This window comes from Carassius gibelio, chromosome B1 (assembly GCF_023724105.1).
Source record: "Carassius gibelio isolate Cgi1373 ecotype wild population from Czech Republic chromosome B1, carGib1.2-hapl.c, whole genome shotgun sequence".
Lineage (NCBI taxonomy): Eukaryota > Metazoa > Chordata > Actinopteri > Cypriniformes > Cyprinidae > Carassius > Carassius gibelio.
Genome location: NC_068396.1, coordinates 8,547,129 through 8,566,106, shown reverse-complemented (window position 1 = coordinate 8,566,106; position 18,978 = coordinate 8,547,129). Strand labels below are relative to the sequence as shown.

Here is an 18,978-nt window from a genome sequence, read left to right as displayed (position 1 = left end):
GCTGTTGTAGGAGGTGTGGGCATGCTGGTGTGAGCTGCTCTCTTATTTGGAGTTGGAGAATGCCTGGATGGACCTACTGGAGAAGAAACTTGATGAAACCGAAAGCCTTCAAGGAGGTGTAGAGGAAATAGAAGAAGCTTTGACTGTGAGTGCTAAAAGTCTTTGAGATGAACTTCAGAGATATTATAAGAATGTTTACCAAAAGAGAAAGCATCTTAAAAGCCAGTCATATAAAAAAATTGGTTTCTTGAGGTTGTTTTAAAAGAATACTTTTTGGTCTGGTTTTCACATAAGGAAACAAACGTTGAGTCGTATGCTCTGTTCCTCCTTTTTAAAGCTTGACAGCCTGTGTTCACCATGACATGTTGATGTTAAAAGAGCTGTATAAATACATTTCTTTTTGCGTTCTACTGGAAAATAAGAGCAGACAGGTTTAGAATGACACGAGTGTGAGTAAATGATGACACCGTTTTCATTTTAGCTAAGAGTTTGACTTGGAAAGGTCGCTCTGTCCCAGAGGAACATTTTATCGTTTAGAGGTTACTCTTTCATATTGCAGGACACCGACCTAAGCCATTCTGATCTGAGATTCCACTTTGTCTCAAAAGTTTCTCTGATGATTATTGATGATCTCTTCTGAAACTGAGACTAGAGCAATCTGAGACTAGAACTAGAGCAGTGTTTTCCAAGCAGGATTGATGAAACGAACATGTTTGACAATTATAATTTAAGTTGAAAATTAAAATAAATTAATTAAAAAAAAAACTGAATAATAACAACTGTTCAAAATCAGTTATTTTCCAAATCATATTTCAAATTTTAATCACAACTTTTTTGTCAAAGTTGTGCCGCCCTGTATACTCTATAATAACAAAAATAATAATAATAATAAATACAAATGAAACACTTACTAAACATTATTAAATATTTTATTTGTTTACTACCATGTGAATTGAGATCAGAGAACCACGAATATGAGAATTTGTTGTTAAATTATTGAAATATTAACAACTTTGATGGTATTTCGAGTAAATATCTTACATCTAAGGGGTTTAACTGACAGAAAAGTTTGAGAAGCCCCTGCTTTTGGTAACACACATTTTACAAAACTGAGAATTAGGAGACTTTAGCAAAACATTTATTGACTTAGCAGAACCTTTTATCCAAAACGACTTTAAAAATGAGGAATGCTACTAGAACAAGCACAAGTTTGTTGCCTAATAGAAAATGTGAGATATTAAATAGATATCATTTGTCATTTGTCTTTCCTATGAGTTAATACATGCACTTACGATGATAAAATAGTCATATCAAAAATTCTATTTTGCATCATCACCGTGGAGAGCATCTTTTATTAAGTTTTCTGTTTTCAAATGACATCTAAATCAAAGGTATTAAAATGGTTTCCCATTCCCTTCCAGTCTTTAGACACCATGATTAGAGAGCATCCTGAATATAACCGCAACCAGATCCGTGAATTAGCCCAGACCCTTATGGACGGCAGAGTCCTTGATGAGCTCATACACAAAAAAGTGGAGGACTACAACACACGCTGGGATGAACTAATGCAAAGGGTAGGAACTTCTTGTATTGCTGCAGCTGAAACGCTAGGTTTATTGAATGGATTTTCTCATATTTTGATTGTCTTTTGCTTTCTGTTGTCAAAAACAGGCTCTACAAAGGCGACAGCAGCTGGAGAAGAGTTTGCAGTGGGCCCAGGAGAATGACAAAACCTTGCGCCTCATTCAGGACTCTCTGAATAACACTGACCGACATTTGACTGCTTACATAGCAGATGGCATAGATGCTGCACAGATACCTCAGGAGACACAGGTATTCATATCATCTCATAATTTCATTAATTTAGCTGTTTTCTTCAAAAGCGCTTGTCCTGTGTAGGGTCTCAGGGATTTTTATTTATTTTGTATATATTTTTATTTATATATTCTTTTACTTACACTTAACATCTTTGATTTATAATTCAGTTATTTAGTTAATTATTATTTACAGATAATTATTGCCTTATTACTCATTAAACAGAAAATTCAGACTGAGTTGAATGGTCATGAGGTGACTCTAGATGACATGAAGAAAAAGACTGTCGAGGTTGACGCATCAGAGAAAGTGATTGGAGAAATTGATGCGACATATGTAAGAGACACAGATCATTATAATTTTTAATATATTTTTTTTTGTCATGTTGCCAGATCCTTCCTTACAGTGGCCCAGTAGTGCAAAACACAACAAAATCTCCACAAACAATGGAAACAAACTGCAACACCACGAAATTAGCACAACACCATGGAAACAATTAGCAATAACGGAAACAAGCCACAGCACTGAAATTAGCACAACATAATGGAAGCAACTTGCAAAACTGAAATTAGCACAACACAACGAAGCTAGCACACCACATCGGAAACAAGCCACAACATCGAAATTAGCACAACATAATGGAAACAACTGGCAGCACTGAAATTAGAACAACACAGCTGAAACAAGCCACAACACAGCAAAATTAGCACAACACAAGAGAAACAAGCCACAATACAACGAAATTAGCACAACAAACAACATAAACAAGCCATGATACACTGAAATTAGCACAACACAGCAGAAACAAGCCACGATACACTGAAATTAGCACAACATAGCAGAAACAAGCTGCAACACAACATAAAAAAACACAACACAAAGAAATTAGCACAACACAATTGAAACAAGCCACAACACAATGAAACTAGCAGCACACCACAACAGAAACAAGTGAGAACACAACGAAATTAGCCCAAAAACAACATAAACAAGCCGTGAAACACTGAAATTAGCAAAACACAGCAGAATCAAGCCACAACACAACAATATAAGCACAACACAACACAAACAAGCCAGAGCACACTGAAATTAGCACAACACAACACAAATAAGTTGCAACACAACAATATTAGTACAACAAAACAAAATATGTTTTATTCATTGTGGCAATTTCGTTGGGTTGTGGAGATTTTGTTATGTCGTGGGCTACTGGACCACTGTGCTTCCTGCTTAAATACATTCATCATATTATAAACAAGTAATCAATTACCTTAATACATGCCTGTATTTTTGTGTCTGTTTAGGATAAACTATTGCATGTTAAAGGCAAGTTCCGGCTTTTCCAAAAGCCGGCTAACTTTGATCAACGGTTGAGGGAATGTGAGCGAGCGTTAGAGGAGGTGAAAGGGAAGCTGGAAGTGCTGAGTATTCGGAGTGTGGAGCAGGAGGTGGTACAGTCACAGTTGGAGCAATGCATGGTGGGTAATGTAGGGTGCTTGGTGTTTTAATAGGCTTTAACCTTATATTTTTTAAATAAATGCATCAATTATTAATGTATGAATAGTTTTGGAGTACCATACTTCATACAGTATGAAATTTCTTCTGTTTTGTTAAAGTTCTAATTTCTGTTTAATTGTAGTTTTTGTTTAATCATACGTTGCCATTTGGTTCTTGTCAGACAGCAATATCAGACTGAGTTTAATTCATTCTCTATTTCCCCCATGTAGAAGTTCTATAAGAATCTGAGTGAGCTGAAATCAGAGGTGGAGACAGTGATAAAGACAGGAAGACAGATTGTGCAGAAGCAACAGACAGAACAACCCAAAGAGCTGGACGACAGGCTGACAGCCCTCAAATTCACATACAATGATTTGGGTTCACAGGTATGGGAATACAAGGCTAAATGTAAGACGTGCAGTTCTAGTTTGACACAGCTACTCATTGTGTATTGTTGCTGTTTTTTATTTTAGCACAATGCTAATATCAAAACCATGAACGTCTGGAAATTGTTACAATAAATCAAAAGTATCCTTGAAGAAATCAATACTTTTATTCAAGCAAAATGCATTAAATTAACAGTAGAATTTATATTTCAAATAAATGCTATTTATGCTAATGATATTGTTTTTACAGTACACACAGTACCCAAACTTTTGAACACAATATATATTTTTGTAACTTTGAAATAGTATTGTAGTATTGTAAAAGTTTTGTATAGTAAATAGTTTCCATTTATGTTGAACACTTGATGGCTGATCAAATCATTTGTCTGTGTGCAGGTAACAGAAGGAAAGCAGGAACTGGAGAAGCTTTTGAAGTTATTAAGGAAGTTTAGGAAGGAGGTAAACGGTCTGACAGAATGGTTGGCAATGACTGATGAGGAACTGACGCGCCGCTCTTCAGTGGAAGGCATGCCAAGTGATTTGGATGCAGAGTTGGCTTGGGCAAAAGTAAATGAACTCTACTGGTTTCATTTCAGCTGCATTGTTTATATCTGAAACGGTTTTCTAGTCGTTAAAGCAAAAGTTCTTTCAAGAAATGACAGTTATGTTATCATTTACACACCTATATGTTTTTTCAACACCTAAAATGCCATTCAGTAGAACGCAAAATTAGATGGATTTAAATTAGAAAAATAGAACTTAAAGTTAAAGTCAAAAACAACCAATTAAATCATCATATTTCCCACCCAGGCTACGCAGGAGGACACTGAGCATCATAAGCCACAGCTGAAACTGGTGAGGGAGTTAGCAGAGACCCTGAAGGGTTTACTTCGTAGCCAGGAGAACCTGATTGATGACAAGGTCAGTCTGCTCAACTGCAACTGGATCGCAGTGACATCACGGAGCGAGCAGTGGCTGAAACTCCTGCTGGTGAGCCACCTTCTGACCCTCTCCTGAATCATTTCATTTTAAGCTAAATTTTTCATATGCTAAATATACCCTACAAGGCTAAATTCATTTCCTTTCAATTTCATATCTCCATATTATTCCTTTAAATCCAGACAGCGATTTCTGGAGGCGGCAATAATGTTATGAAACTGTTAAGCACATTTATCTCCCGCTCGTCTTTATTACCTTTCTACTACTTGCGGTTTCCTCCATCATTTTTCTCATCTTTTATCTCTTTGACTATATTTTCTCCTTGCTCTACTTTGTAAATAACTATAAATATCTGAGGGACAATATGTCAAGAGATAAGGCTTGGCCTCTAAGGTATAACGAAACGATTAAAGAAATATTTCACCCAAACTTGAAAATTCTGAACCTGTATGACTTACTTTCTATCATGTTATGCAAAAGTTGTGTTCAGCATCAGAGAGAAAGTCATAAAGATTTGGAACAACATGACAGTGAGTAAATAATGACAGAATGTTCATTTTCTGGGTGAACTATTTCTTTAATGTGACGTGAAATTTCCTTGCGCTACAAACTTCCTTTGTGCTAAGCGGCCAAATGTATATATAACTCCTCATCTGTCATCCAGGATTATCAGAGTCAAATGAAAACACTCGAGCAGAACATTTCTCAGATCAACACCTGGGTGGATCGTGCTGAAGAAACACTGGACGAGATGGACAGCAAGGGCTGTGTCGAGCACGTTATAAAGGTCTTCTCTTGCACATAACACACACTCACAATGAGCTGTTCCACTTGACAACCAGCTGTTCTCCATTACTGAGGACTAGAGATTGTTTTATGCAGCCATACTTTTCCATCAAATTAAATAAACAGTTATCAATCTCTTCTGTGACAATAATGTTTTGATGGCTCATTAATTGGAAGCAATTTGCAGCATATAAAAATCTAGTTTAGGTCATTAGGGAGAACAAAACTGACAGACAGACAAAAAAAAAAAAAAAGTTTTGTAGTTTTATTGATTATCATTTCTGTTATCATTTACATATGATATATATGCATTTTGAAGTTTCAGAAGGTTTTTTTGTTTTGTTTTTATATGTAAAAAATATATATGTGACCCTGGACCACAAAACCAGTCTTAGGTTGCTGGGGTATATTTGTAGCAATAGCCAAACATACATTGTATGGGTCAAAATGTTCATTTTATGCCAAAAGTTATTAGTATATTAAGTAAAGATCACGTTTCATGATGATATTTTGTAAGTTTTATACTCTAAATACATTAAGACTTAATTTTTGTAATATGCATTGCTAAGAACTTAATTTGAACAATAAATAAAATGTTTATTATTCATTTATTTATTTATCTTTTATACATTTTATCTCAGCCAGATATTGTCCTATCCTAAAAAAACATTCATCAATGAAAGGCTTATTTATACAGCTTTCATTGATGTATAAATATCAGTTTTGAAAAATTGGGCTTTTGTGGTCCAAGGTCAAATATATTAGTGCTGTCAAACAATTAATCGAGATTTATCGCATCCCAAATACATCTCTGTTTATGTTATATATGTGTGTGTACTGTGTATAATTATATATTTGTAAATGTGTATATATAAATACACACACATACAGTATATTTTTTGAAAATAGTATGTATAAACATGTATTTACATGCATATATTTATGTGTTTATAAATATATTTAATATACAAATATAAGATATTTGTCTTAAATATATACATGCATGTGTTTTTATTTATACACACATATATTATGTAAACAAAAATTTATTTTGGATGCAATTAATCACGATTAATCGTTTGACAGCATTAATATATATATCAAAAATCCCCCTCAAAAAATCTAGCACACAAAATTGATGTGTTCTTATTGTTTGAATGTCTAGGGTTTGCGGATGGAGCTGGAGGAGGTGAAGGGCAAGGTTGAAGCGGTGCAGGTTCTGGCAGAGGACCTTATAAAGAACAGAGGGGAACACTGTAAAGCTCAAGTGAAACCAAAGCTAGAACAGCTCAATCAACGATTTGACATTGTTGCAAAGAGGATTTTAATGGGACAGGTAGTGTTATGAAATGCTGTATGTCTTATATACGTGCACAAATACATAGAACTCAGAGCCATGTGAGCCATCCGATTTCTCTTCCTTTGTTGATCCTTAAATTCGGCAGAGACATTGTCTTATTATCCCACTTAGAAAATAGATTTTTTTGTGTGTGTATATAATTGGATTTTTATATATTTGATCATATTTTCTTGCAGGCCTCCTCTCAAGAGTTAGATGAGTACCACAGACAGGCTAATATATGGCTCCAGGTGCTGGACGAGGAGATTAAATTAGGTGAAAGTCTAAAAGAGGAAGATTTCCTGGAGGATGCGGTAAGAAAATACTCTCAGCTGTTTCTTCGGCTAAAATTAATTTCAGTCACTGGAACCGCACAGGCAGCGAATAGCTGAAACAGCCTCCGAGCTTATCGTAAAGATCTCATGACAAGAAACATAATGAGTTTCAGGGAATGTATCTGGTTCATGAGTAACAAATGCTGGCACAGTGCATCACTACATTGCTTATGGGTTTTAATGGCTGAAATTGTCTAATAGGTAGATAGACTGATAGGTTTGACTGTTTTGGCTGTTTCATTCACAGGGCATAGATGAGGATGCCCTAAATGAACTGTTCTTAAAAGGAGAAAATCTCCTCAAGAGAACTCCTAAGGGGGAGAAAAGAGAGGCTGTCCATGAGAAACACAATCTTCTTCATGACAAATATGACACTCTGAAGGTAATTCTTTTGCATGCTGCTACATGTCAAGCACACATTTGATGCATTTTCAAAGTTTACAAGGTCAAAACTGGAATAAGAAAGGCCACACTTCGGTTACAGTAGGTTAGAAGAAACATGGTCAAAACTAAGGTCAGGGAGGGCATTCGTTTCTAGAGGAGTTATCGTACTATCAGCACTCGGTCAAACCCTATATATCGATATAGGGTTTAGGCTCGAGTTGGTATGTTAAACTTGGGTAAATTATATTTTGCTGGGTTATATAATCGTAGTTTTTACAGTTTTTGGTGTATGAATGTACCATATGTAAAAAGGCTTAATATATTCATTCTGCATTTATAGAATCTGAGAGCCCTGAGAAAGAAAAAGGCCCTTGCTCTTGCCCCGCAGTGGTACCAGTTCTGTAAGAAAACAGATGACATGATGCAGTGGCTGGACAAAATTGAGAAGACCTTAGCAGAGCTTCCTGATCCCCCCGAGGAGCCCCGAATGAAAGTGAGAGTGGGAGTTTCTGTGTACACTACCAGTCTTAATTAGTTTTTATATTCTTAGATTTTAGTTTCTTCAAAGTAGCCTTTTCAAAGTTCTTCCCAATAGGGATGTTTTTTAAAAAAGTATAAAGGGACTTACTGTGTCTTTTAAGTCACTTTGCTCCCTTCTTAAGAAGTTCAGCAAAGACTGTACACTAAAACAATTGATGTATGTTCTCCATCAGGCAGTAGGTTCTGAGATTGAACAGCAGCGTCTGAAGTTGGAGGACTTGCGCGGACTGGGCCGTCTGCTTTCTGAGGGCGGAGCTGCCAAGCTGGTGGAGCCCCGCCTCCTCCCGGTTAATAGACGCTGGGCGGAGCTGGATGTTAATTTCACTCAAGTGCACCACAAAAGTGTAAGTGTGCTCTTGGTGGTAAAAAAAAGTCCATAGATGTTGGCTTAACAACATTATATATTCATATATATATACAGTACAGACCAAAAGTTTGGACACACCTTCTCATTGAAAGAGTTTTCTTTATTTTCATGACTATGAAAATTTTATATTCACACTGAAGGCATCAAAACTATGAATTAACACATGTGGAGTTATATATGGAATTATATACATAACAAAAAAGTGTGAAACAACTGAAAATATGTCATATTGTAGGTTCTTCAAAGTAGCCACCTTTTGCTTTGATTACTGCTTTGCACACTCTTGGCATTCTCTTGATGAGCTTCAAGAGGTCGTCACCTGAAATGGTCTTCCAACAGTCTTGAAGGAGTTCCCCGAGAGATGCTTAGCACTTGTTGACCCTTTTGTCTTCTGTCTGCGGTCCAGCTCACCCCTAAACCATCTGGATTGGGTTCAGGTCCGGTGACTGTGGAGGCCAGGTCATCTGGTGCAGCACCCCATCACTCTCCTTCTTGCTCAAATAGCCCTTGATGCCTTCAGTTTGACTCTACAATTTTCAATTAGTCATGAAAATAAAGAAAAATCTTTGAATGAGAAGGTGTGTCCAAACTTTTGGTCTGTACTGTATATATATTTTTAATTTATACATTTACTATACAGAAAGCAAATATTGAAAAAGCATATTTTATATATGAGCCTGGACCACAAAACTTAAGTTGCTGGGGTATATTTGTAATAACAGCCAACAATACATTATATGGGTCAAAATGATAGATTTTTATTTTATGCCAAAAATCATTAGGATATTAAGTAAAGATGTTCCATGAAAATATTCTGTCAATTTTCTACCGTAAATATATCAAAATGTAATTTTTGATAAGTAATAGGCCTTGCTAAGGACTTCATTTGGACAACTTTAAAGGCGCTTTACTCAGTATTTAGATATTTTTGCACCTTCAAATTCCAGATGTTCAAATATTGTCCAATCCTAACAGACCATATATCAATTGAAAGCATATTTATCCCGCTTTCAGATGATGTAGAAATCACACACACACAAAAAAACCTAAAACTTATGGTTGGTTTTGTGTTCCAGGGTCACATAAAAAAAAGGAACATACTGAAGTATTGTTAAAAGTTTCCTGTTTTAAAATCACTGTAATGTGCTGCATTTTATGGTTTATTGATTTAATCAGGGATTAAAAAACAATTGTAGTTGTATGAAGTGTTGTTATTATTATTATTATTATTATTATTTCCTGAACATTCATTTTTCCATCTGTTTATTGCTCTTCATTGAACAGTAATCTGTTTTTTTTTTTTTCATCTAAGTAAAACTGAATGAGACACATTTGTTCTCCATCCTCGAATGTTCAGGAGCTGCAGTTTTTGCTGCAGTGTATCGCTGAAAACGAAGCTCTGCTGAACTCTCCTGAGCGCTGGTCTGCAGCATTCATCAACGTTCCCCAACAGGAGAAGTGCCTTAAGGTTATATCATAAACCATGTCTCATTTCTACAAATGATTTTTATTAGCCAATGCATTTTTGTATACACGAGCTGATTCAATCTTATTATTGATTTGCTCGTGAGCTGTACATGAGCACCATTTCTTTTACGCCCACCATTGAAACAGCAGTAAAATGAATATAAATGCTTTAATCAGTTGTGTAACATGTGATTTAGGAGGTTAAAGTTAATCTGGATAAACTGGAGAGTCCAGTGACGGAAGCTCTGGGAAGGGGTGCCTCTCATCCGGAAGAGAGTTTACTTGTCCAGCTGCTCAGAACCAACTGGGAAAACCTTAAAAAGCTATATCATGAACGACTTGCGTAAGGATGAATGACAATACACTGTTGGAATTTGTCTTGTCATTTTAGTCAATAGAATGTTATTAAATAGGCGAATTGTTCCAAGGTGTTTATACCATCTTATAGTACAGTATAGTATTTTTTTCAGTACATTCTCTCGCTTTACTCTCTGACTCAATATTTTCTGTTTGTATACTTGTGTTGCTGTCCAGACGCCTTGAAAAAGCCAAGAAATTCAGTGAGGAGCATAAAACGCTTGACAATTGGCTCACAGATGCTGAGAGGACAGTAGTGAAGTATGAAAAAGACCCCATAAGTAACAGAGACCACCTCAAGGTAATCTGTGGCTAGAATTTTATTATTTAAATATAATATATAAAAAATTGTATGGTGTAGATCAGGGTTCTGCAAATCTCCAACCCTTATCAAACTCCCAATCCTGTGATTTTCTAATGATCCTGAAGACATTGATTAGCATGCTCAGGTGTGTTTGATTAGGGTTAGAGCTAAACTATGCAGGATAAGCCAGATTTGAATATCCCTGGTGTAGATATTAAGACTACCACTAAAGGAATAGTTGACCAAAACAAAATTCAAATGATGTCATGAATTCTGCACCCTCATGTGTACCAAACATGGATGAATTTCTTTCTTGGGCAGAAAACAAAAGAGGATATTTTGAAAAATATTGATGACCAAAGAATCTAATGGAAATCAGTGGTAACCGAAATAGTTTGGTAACCAACATTCTTCAAAATATCATATTTTATGTTCTACAAAACAAAGAAAGTCATACAGGTTTGGAACAAAATGAGGTGAGAAAATAATAAAGGCAGAATTTTCATATTTGGGTGGATTATTTTTAATAACTATTATCTGTTTTTAAAGGCAGTAAGTCATGTTAGATTGGTTTTCAGAGCATCAATACTGTGACATTCTACTTTCCCAGGAGCTCCAGGGGGGCTTGGAGAAACAGGAAGCTGCAGTGAAGGGGCTCAATGCTCTTGGGACAGATCTGGCTCCACAGTGCAGTAAGGACGACAGGGACCACATTAAACAGCAGCTCGCCTCTATCAACTCCCGCTGGGCCAAAGTCACCAGCCAGCTCACTGAGATCAAGAGACGGTTAGTAAAAATTCAGGACGCATTAATGCAGGCAGCTTGTGAGAAAACTGCACACGTTTGAATATCTTAGCATAATTCAATTTGAGCAGCAAACACCTACGTAATTGCCCTCTTTTGTCCTTATTTTGAAGGAATGCATAAATATGGCTGCTGTGTGTTTTAGGTCTGCAGGGGCAAAAATTGTTCTTGCCGAGTTAAATGAAGACATGGGGGAGTTTCAGTCCTGGCTGGATGATGCAGAGGCTGTGGTTGCACTTCCTGTAGAAGCAGGTCACAAGGAACAGCTCAGTGCAACATTAGAAAAAGTGAAGGTAAAAATCACTTGCTTAAAAAGATACCACACATGGGGGGTGGGGAAATATAGCTTTTAGCTCCATATTAAAATATAAATTGTCCCATGAGGCAAATACCCAAAAGTGAGTCACAAAGACTAGATAATTAGTGTGTGTGTGTGTGTGTGTGTGTGAAAATCTTCAGGCCCGGGTTGTGGATCTGCCGAGCAGGAAGCAAGTGCTTCATCAGATCAACAGCAAAGGCTCATCTCTCCCAGCTGATAAAGTCAAACCTCTGGAGAAACATCTAAAGGTTATCAACATGCGATGGGCCAAGGTAATCTAAATCGTTTCTTTCCTTCTCTTCTGTTTGACCTTTCTGGCCCCATTAAATTCAATGATATTGTGACCTTGGCGTAATTACAGCCTAATGAGGGCATTATCATTGAATAGTCTGATTCAAGTAATTGTAGATGCATAATAGCGTACCTCTAATACATTACAAGATTCATCTCAAGTATGCAAATTGCATTTTACCCCATAATAGGTTTCTATTATTTTATTTGCATTCTTACATTATTTTCATGACAATTAAGCATACAGAATCTCCCCCTAAAATCACAGTAATTCCTCCAAACTGGTGATTTTTTTTTTCTTTTTAATTAACCTGAGGCTACTGTAATGCATTGAATCTTTACATATATTTGTTTATGTTAGCACAAGTTAAATGCATTTTTTTTATATGTTATATAAATACTGTGCTATTTTGTTGATACAGTGAAATTAATAAGTTTGAAAATGTGATTACACTGAAAAAATAATCCACTCAGAAATTGCTAGTAAATTCCACAATTAATTACAAAAACAGTAAGTAACACACAGAGAATTTTTTAAGTGGGAAGACTGAAAAAGTTCTTCTGTTGCAGTGTAATAGTAGGATATGTTTACCCTTTTTTATATTTTGTTCAAGCAGTTATGTTGTTAAGACAGTGAAATTCTTATATTTTAAAATGTGACTTTATTGACTTGCAAATGCTGTTTGGGTTCAAATTTTTTTTTTTTAATCCCCCTTTTTATATAAAAAATGTAAATGTCATGAAAACAACGCAAAAAGTGATAATGGTCCTAAAAATAAGCTTTCTGTCCTGTATGAAAAATTGGTGTAAAATATCACCTGGAAATGTTCTAGAAAGATTGCCTCCTGCAGTGATTTACTGCAAAGAACTTTAAATGCTTCTTTCTCTATTCTAAAGGTGTCCACTGATCTTCCTGAGAAGCAGCGACAAATCGAGGATCTCCTGAGGGATATGTCTCTGTACCAGGAACAGCTCTCCAAGCTCTCAATTTGGGCCTCCTCTACAAAGAATCATCTTGAGCAGTCCCCCACTGCAGTGGACCCGAAGGTAATCTCAGAGACGTGATCAAGCTCATATGTAGAACACACTACCCAGAGTCCTGATTTGTCATAATACTGCTTTCTGTCTTATTTCAACTTTAGGCAATAATATTTAGCCTGGTGTAGTTTGTAGAGGCTTGTTGCTTATTTGATCCCTTCATTCATCAACAAGATGTTTCCAAAGATTAAGGAAACTTTAATGTTGCAGTCTATTATAAAAGTCTGATTTAACTTTTTTAATGACCCAATATTATTTAACTGTCACCAACTCACTGGTCTTATTTTACACAATCTCTCAAATTTGTAGCTAGAGGTTTTTTAGATGACATAGACTGTCAATTTAATTAGACTCCAAATCTAGACATGGGTTTCGCTTCCCTAGACATGGAACTAATGGGTTCAGGAAATCATTTGTTCTTTCAGTTACTGAACTTATGAAAAAAATCTGTACATCTGTACTTATGTAGTTTTGAATTGTTTGTGGCTGGTTTACTTACTTTTTTTTGTACCTTTTGATTTTGGAGTGACATATGACCTGGACTAGATTGCTCGTTTAATGAAGATTGTTGTTAATTTGTTTTTATTTTGTGTAGATTGAGGAGGATGTAAAGGAAAAGAAACCAGCAGTGGAAGCCATTTTGGCAAAAGAGAGACCACCATGCCAACCGGAGAAGGTGTTTAATCAACCGTGATATTATTAAATATGATCTCAGAAACACTATGACTATGATATTAGATTACTCTGCACACTTCCCAGTAGTATCTACCATCGCTGTACTGTAATGTAATATATCATACTATATTAGTCTATCAGCTTCATGGCATGAAACTTTATTTAATGTAATTCTCCTGGATTGATGTATTCCAGGGGCAGTTTGATGGCCTCAGTGCAGATTGGACATCCATTCAAGTTCTCCTTAAAGACTGGCGAGACAAATGTCAGCTCGCAGGTATGAAATCGCATAATGTGTGATGATTGAAGCTACAATAATATGCTATTAAAATTCACACACATCTCGTGTTGCTTATGTGATGTTGGACATCTTAAAGTCTGAACAAAAGATCATTTGTTACTTTCCAGCCGTAACTTTGACTGGTAGTGCAGCAGGAGATGCGGCCCTTGATAAATTCAATAAATCCTGGGCGGAGCTTGATGATTGGCTCAATCTTTTGGATCACATGGTCCAGACTCAGAGAGTAATGGTCGGAGATCTTGACGAGATCAACGAAATGACGGTGAAACTCAAGGTCAGATTGTGACTTTAGCTTGCAGCTCTTATTCCATTTCCACAGTAAAATACTTTGTTTACTGTCTTGCAGGGGCAACATTGAATCTTTTTCTCCATACTCCCTAAAGTAGCAAAGAGAATTTAGTTTAACCAAAAATGACCCTTAGAACTACACAGGCTGTACAGTAAATGTTAATGACCTCTGTTATGATTGGCTAGCCTTTTCACATTTAAAATTAGCAGCAGACTAAACCTTATTATTATTAGTTAAGATATTCATTCAAGGAATATATTGTTCGATTGAGCTGCAAAAATCATTAAGATGAAGAACCTTGAAGTCTTAATAGCACAGCATTAAACATAGGCCATGAAATAAAAAGAAAATGGTGTTAAAAATGTAGTTGTGGTTGGTACATATTGTATTTGCGGGTGTGTGGGTATGTGTGTTATATATATTAGGGGTGGGCATAGATTCATTTTAATCTCACTGTAATCTTGGAATTAATCTAGACTAATGTAGATTAAAATGGCTCATTTGAATTCTTCCGAAGGCATTCAGACTATGTGTGCTACCCAAATAAAACAATGACTAAAAGTAATGTTAAATCTTTGAGAAGGGGTTTCTCAAGACAGGTGGTGCATTAGACCAGGGGCTCATCTTCTGTTTCCAAAATGCCTCACAAACTGCTTGAGAAAGCTGTAAACAAATTCCACATTGCACAAAGTGCAGACAACCTTAGGCCTGTTTCACAGATAATTCGTCTGTAGTGCGTATGCGTTTCGTATTTTTTTACGCACCCATGTTAACGGATTCCAGCGTTCACGCGGTTGCGGTCCGTCAGTGCGTTCCAGGAGCGGTGTGTCTGCAGCAGTGTAGTGATCGTTTACGTAACGAGTAGCGGACTGCAAACGCATCCTGTGTGAAAGCACAATGAGAATGAGTCCGTGCTGCTTCAGCACCACATACGTAATGCACACGGAATGCATACGCACTGCAGACAGATTATGTTTGAAATAGGTGTTCGTCTTGTCGAGGTTTCCATTGGGAAGCTTCTTTAAAAAAAAAAAAATAATTTCCCTGAAGCAAACCCGGCGGCATCTTAGATGCATCCATGTTAGCACGTCACGTTTGATGTGGTAATTTCACAGTAGGCATACACACAGGTTTAAAGACTTGTCATCATAGCTCGCGTAGTATAGACCCAGCTCCAACGGCGATATTTTCTTTATCGCCCGATAAGAGTCTCACATTAATGCAGGACGTTAACGCAAATAACGGCCTACCACTAATATATATATATATATATATATATATATATATATATATATATATATATACACACACACATATATTAGGGCTTGGCAAGTTAACGCATTATTATTGTGTTAACGCATTAATTGATTAAAGCCAACAATTATTTTATCGCACATTACTGCAGTTTTTTATATTTATAGAGATCTGTTGATCATTGTCTCCAGTGTTGGACACTAATGCATTACTTAGTAACACGTTACTGTAATTTGATTACTTTTTTAGTAACGGAGCAATTTAACACTTTAATAGTTTTTACAAAATAGTAATAGTGTATAGTTACAAGCCAATGTTTCTGCTGACAGAATGCAGTGTTTTATAATCTAGATTGTAAATGTAGCTACAGAAGAAGTAATATAAATAGTAATGTAACTAATTACTTTTGAAATAAAGTAAACAGTAACGTGATTACTTTTAAAAGGAGTAATCAGTAATCAGCGATTAGAAAAAAAAAAGTTAATTAAATTTTCAGATTAACTTGCCCAACACTGACTGGCTCTGAATACACAAAGACAAACCATGGGTCACAGGAGGGGTGGGATGTTGATCGGTACTGCCTTGGGATAGGTGTCATCATGCGTCTCAATGAGAGCAATTAAGGGGGGTGGGAAGACTGCAGCAGAGCTCATACGAAGCTCTCACGACTTCATAAGTGGGAAATAGGAAGTTTCCGACAATAGCATGTGAAGACAGCAGAGAAATGCTCTTGCTCAGCACAGTGGAATGCATTGTTTTGTTGTCACACTAGACAAACGAACCAGGCTTTGGGGGTCAAACGTGCTTGAGCATGGTTAAAATTGCCTAGTGAGAGTACACACGTATTCTCCCGCATCACCACACACACACACGAGTCTCTACCCGCCCGCACCCGCACTTGCCCATCAAGTGTTGTCCTGCACCACACTCTTCTGCATTATGTCCCATGATGGTGCAGGTCTCTAAGGTGCATGTTATAATGTTATGATTGAGGCTAATCCCCTGGCAGTTGCAAATAGCTTTGGTTTTATATTTAATTTGATTACATTCATGTTGTACATTGTACATTCATGTTTTGTTAATAATATAGCAATAATATTGTTAATTAATATAGAAGTACTTTTAAATGGAAAAATGCTGTTACACTACATTTGAATTCATTATTGAATTTTGTGCATAACTAATCACAGAAAAAATATGCGATTAATCATGCTTTAATTTTTTTTTTTTTTTTGCGTTGCCTAGTACTAACGCACACACACACACACACACACACACACACACACAATATTAAACTCAAACGGTTGCAGTCTAACAGTCTTATAATTTAAGTGGATGGGAATCACAGCTAAAACATTCAATAAAAAAAAAAAAAAACGTACAAAACCAAATTAAACCATCAGGCTTGTGACGATATTTTGATGTGTAAAGACATGAAAAGATCGGTCTGTGCAAGAAACTGAAGAGTATTTATGTTTTTACCTCTTTACACATCAATGTATCATCAAGAGCCGCAGGGTTTAATTATATATATTTTTTTTTTCTGTATGTTTTATTGTTTTTTGTTTTTTTCTGTATGTTTTAGCTCTGATTCCCATCCACTTCCATTATAAGACTGATAGACTGCAACGGTTTCAGTTACAAATCTCAGTTTGTGTTCTACTGAAGAAACAAAGTCACCTACATCTTGGATGCCCTTAGGGTACACAGATAAACATCAAATTTTCATTTTTGGGTGAACTATCCCTTCACATGTTAAATTGTAATACTATTATTACTAATTACCAATATAATATAAAACTATAAACCAATATAATCTCCAGAAATATCACCAAAATATATTTAGCATACTAACATATTGCAAAAAATATACAGTATGGTTCTTTTACCTCACAGAGTGGCCTCATGAGACCACAAGATCCCACACAACTCTGTAGTAAAAGAATTCTCTGCTGTGATTTAACAGTCAACACTGCAAGACATGGAGCAAAGATGCCCACAGCTGAACAAACAAATCACTGCGGCTCAGAACCTGAAGAACAAAACCAATAACCCTGAGACACGGGCAACCATTACAGACCGCAGTAAGTCAGCTTGGCCTCATCCATATCCATATTCTCTCTCAGCGATACACTGTATTTGTGGTGATAAGAAGGTTCTAACATTGTAACGGCTTGATGGAAAACTAAATCTCAGAAACAATGTCTTAACAGGCATCTCAAGGTCATACAGTGTTATAAGACAGCACAACTACAATATACTATTAGACAAAAGAGTTTAAGCATTTTTATGATGTAATATCTGGTGTAATATCTTGTTGCTCATACATTGTTGCTCAAAAAAAGAAAAAAAAAAAAAATATTTCGTTAATAGCATTATATTTGGTTGTGTGTGGCATTGGTCTTTCAACCAACCAATAAATGAATTATTTATTCTTTCAAAAAGAATGAATTTCATTTTATAGACCATTATATGAAGTATGTCTATGATTTTCAGACTTGTCCTTTAGAAACATTCTGTCTTTTATTTCAAGTTGAAAAATTACAGGCACACTGGGAAGATTCCCACACCAAGCTGACAGACAGGGTCCTTCAACTGCAGAACATGTACAAGGACTCCAGCGATTGGCTGGAGGCCAGAAAAAGGGTGGAGCCTCTCATTAAGAAAGCCAATGAAAAGCTGGAGGGTTGGAAAAAGGTTTCTCACAGTGCTGCTGGTTTGAAAGGCCAAAATGCAGATGTCAAGGTAATGTAGAATGAACACAATATCTATTTCATGACACAACATAAGCGAGAAACAAGTGTGCTTGTGTTTCTTGAATGAACTGCAGATGAACACATGTGATTTGATTACTACAAATGCTGTATTATTATATTGCAGCAACTTTCCAAGGATATCCAGCAGTGGCAAGCTCAGATGAATGTCACCAATGAGCTGGCAAACAAACTACTGACCCTTTATGCAGACGATGACACAAGCAAAGTTAAACAAATGACGGAGAGCATGAATTTAGCTTGGGCCAACATGAAAAAGCGGTGAGCTTCTATTTAAATCTTAGATTTTTCAGTATCACCAACCAGTGGAATGACATATAATAACATTCTCCTTGAAAAAAAGTATTTGTGGTATTATTGAGTCTGAAAATAAAGTACTTCTGACACAGTGAGGGTGCATAAGAGGTTATTTCAAGGTGCAATTCTTGCTTTCAGGATAATTGTGTTTAACCTTGTTTCTGTTTAATAATGAAGTAATTTCCCTTTCAGTGCAGGGGACAAGGAGGCAGATCTGGAAGCCGGACTGCGACAGTTACAGCATTTCTACTTGGACCTGGAGAAATTCCTTAATTGGCTAACTGAAGCAGAAACCACAGCCAATGTCTTACAAGATGCCACGTTTAAGGAGGGACTTCTGGAAAACCCTGCCACGGTGCGGCATTTACTTGAGCAATGGCAGGTAAGTGGTATTTCCAAATCACGGCAATTTTCTCTTGT

The 18,978-nt window shown here is 36.3% G+C and overlaps 1 protein-coding gene across 8 annotated transcripts in view; it reads left to right on the top strand.

Annotated features, from left to right (window-relative positions):
• LOC127949208 (dystrophin) overlaps positions 1–18,978 on the top strand; it is a 113,239-nt gene that overhangs the window by 55,143 nt on the left and 39,118 nt on the right. For 7 of the 8 annotated variants that reach the window (XR_008152264.1, XM_052546235.1, XM_052546232.1 and 4 more), the window contains exons 28-55: positions 11–145; positions 1,422–1,574; positions 1,672–1,833; positions 2,041–2,151; positions 3,120–3,293; positions 3,543–3,698; positions 4,095–4,265; positions 4,509–4,688; positions 5,302–5,424; positions 6,589–6,759; positions 6,960–7,076; positions 7,345–7,479; positions 7,822–7,974; positions 8,195–8,365; positions 9,746–9,856; positions 10,053–10,198; positions 10,390–10,513; positions 11,127–11,302; positions 11,466–11,613; positions 11,780–11,911; positions 12,828–12,977; positions 13,564–13,644; positions 13,839–13,920; positions 14,052–14,218; positions 17,454–17,571; positions 18,021–18,232; positions 18,368–18,522; positions 18,751–18,940. Coding sequence is in view for 7 of the 8 variants with exons in the window: in XM_052546235.1 (XP_052402195.1) it covers positions 11–145; positions 1,422–1,574; positions 1,672–1,833; positions 2,041–2,151; positions 3,120–3,293; positions 3,543–3,698; positions 4,095–4,265; positions 4,509–4,688; positions 5,302–5,424; positions 6,589–6,759; positions 6,960–7,076; positions 7,345–7,479; positions 7,822–7,974; positions 8,195–8,365; positions 9,746–9,856; positions 10,053–10,198; positions 10,390–10,513; positions 11,127–11,302; positions 11,466–11,613; positions 11,780–11,911; positions 12,828–12,977; positions 13,564–13,644; positions 13,839–13,920; positions 14,052–14,218; positions 17,454–17,571; positions 18,021–18,232; positions 18,368–18,522; positions 18,751–18,940 (4,104 nt within the window). In the remaining variant the exon portion in view is untranslated. The remainder of the gene's footprint in view (positions 1–10; positions 146–1,421; positions 1,575–1,671; positions 1,834–2,040; positions 2,152–3,119; positions 3,294–3,542; positions 3,699–4,094; positions 4,266–4,508; positions 4,689–5,301; positions 5,425–6,588; positions 6,760–6,959; positions 7,077–7,344; positions 7,480–7,821; positions 7,975–8,194; positions 8,366–9,745; positions 9,857–10,052; positions 10,199–10,389; positions 10,514–11,126; positions 11,303–11,465; positions 11,614–11,779; positions 11,912–12,827; positions 12,978–13,563; positions 13,645–13,838; positions 13,921–14,051; positions 14,219–17,453; positions 17,572–18,020; positions 18,233–18,367; positions 18,523–18,750; positions 18,941–18,978) is intronic. The other variant, XM_052546230.1, reaches the window with a different exon arrangement.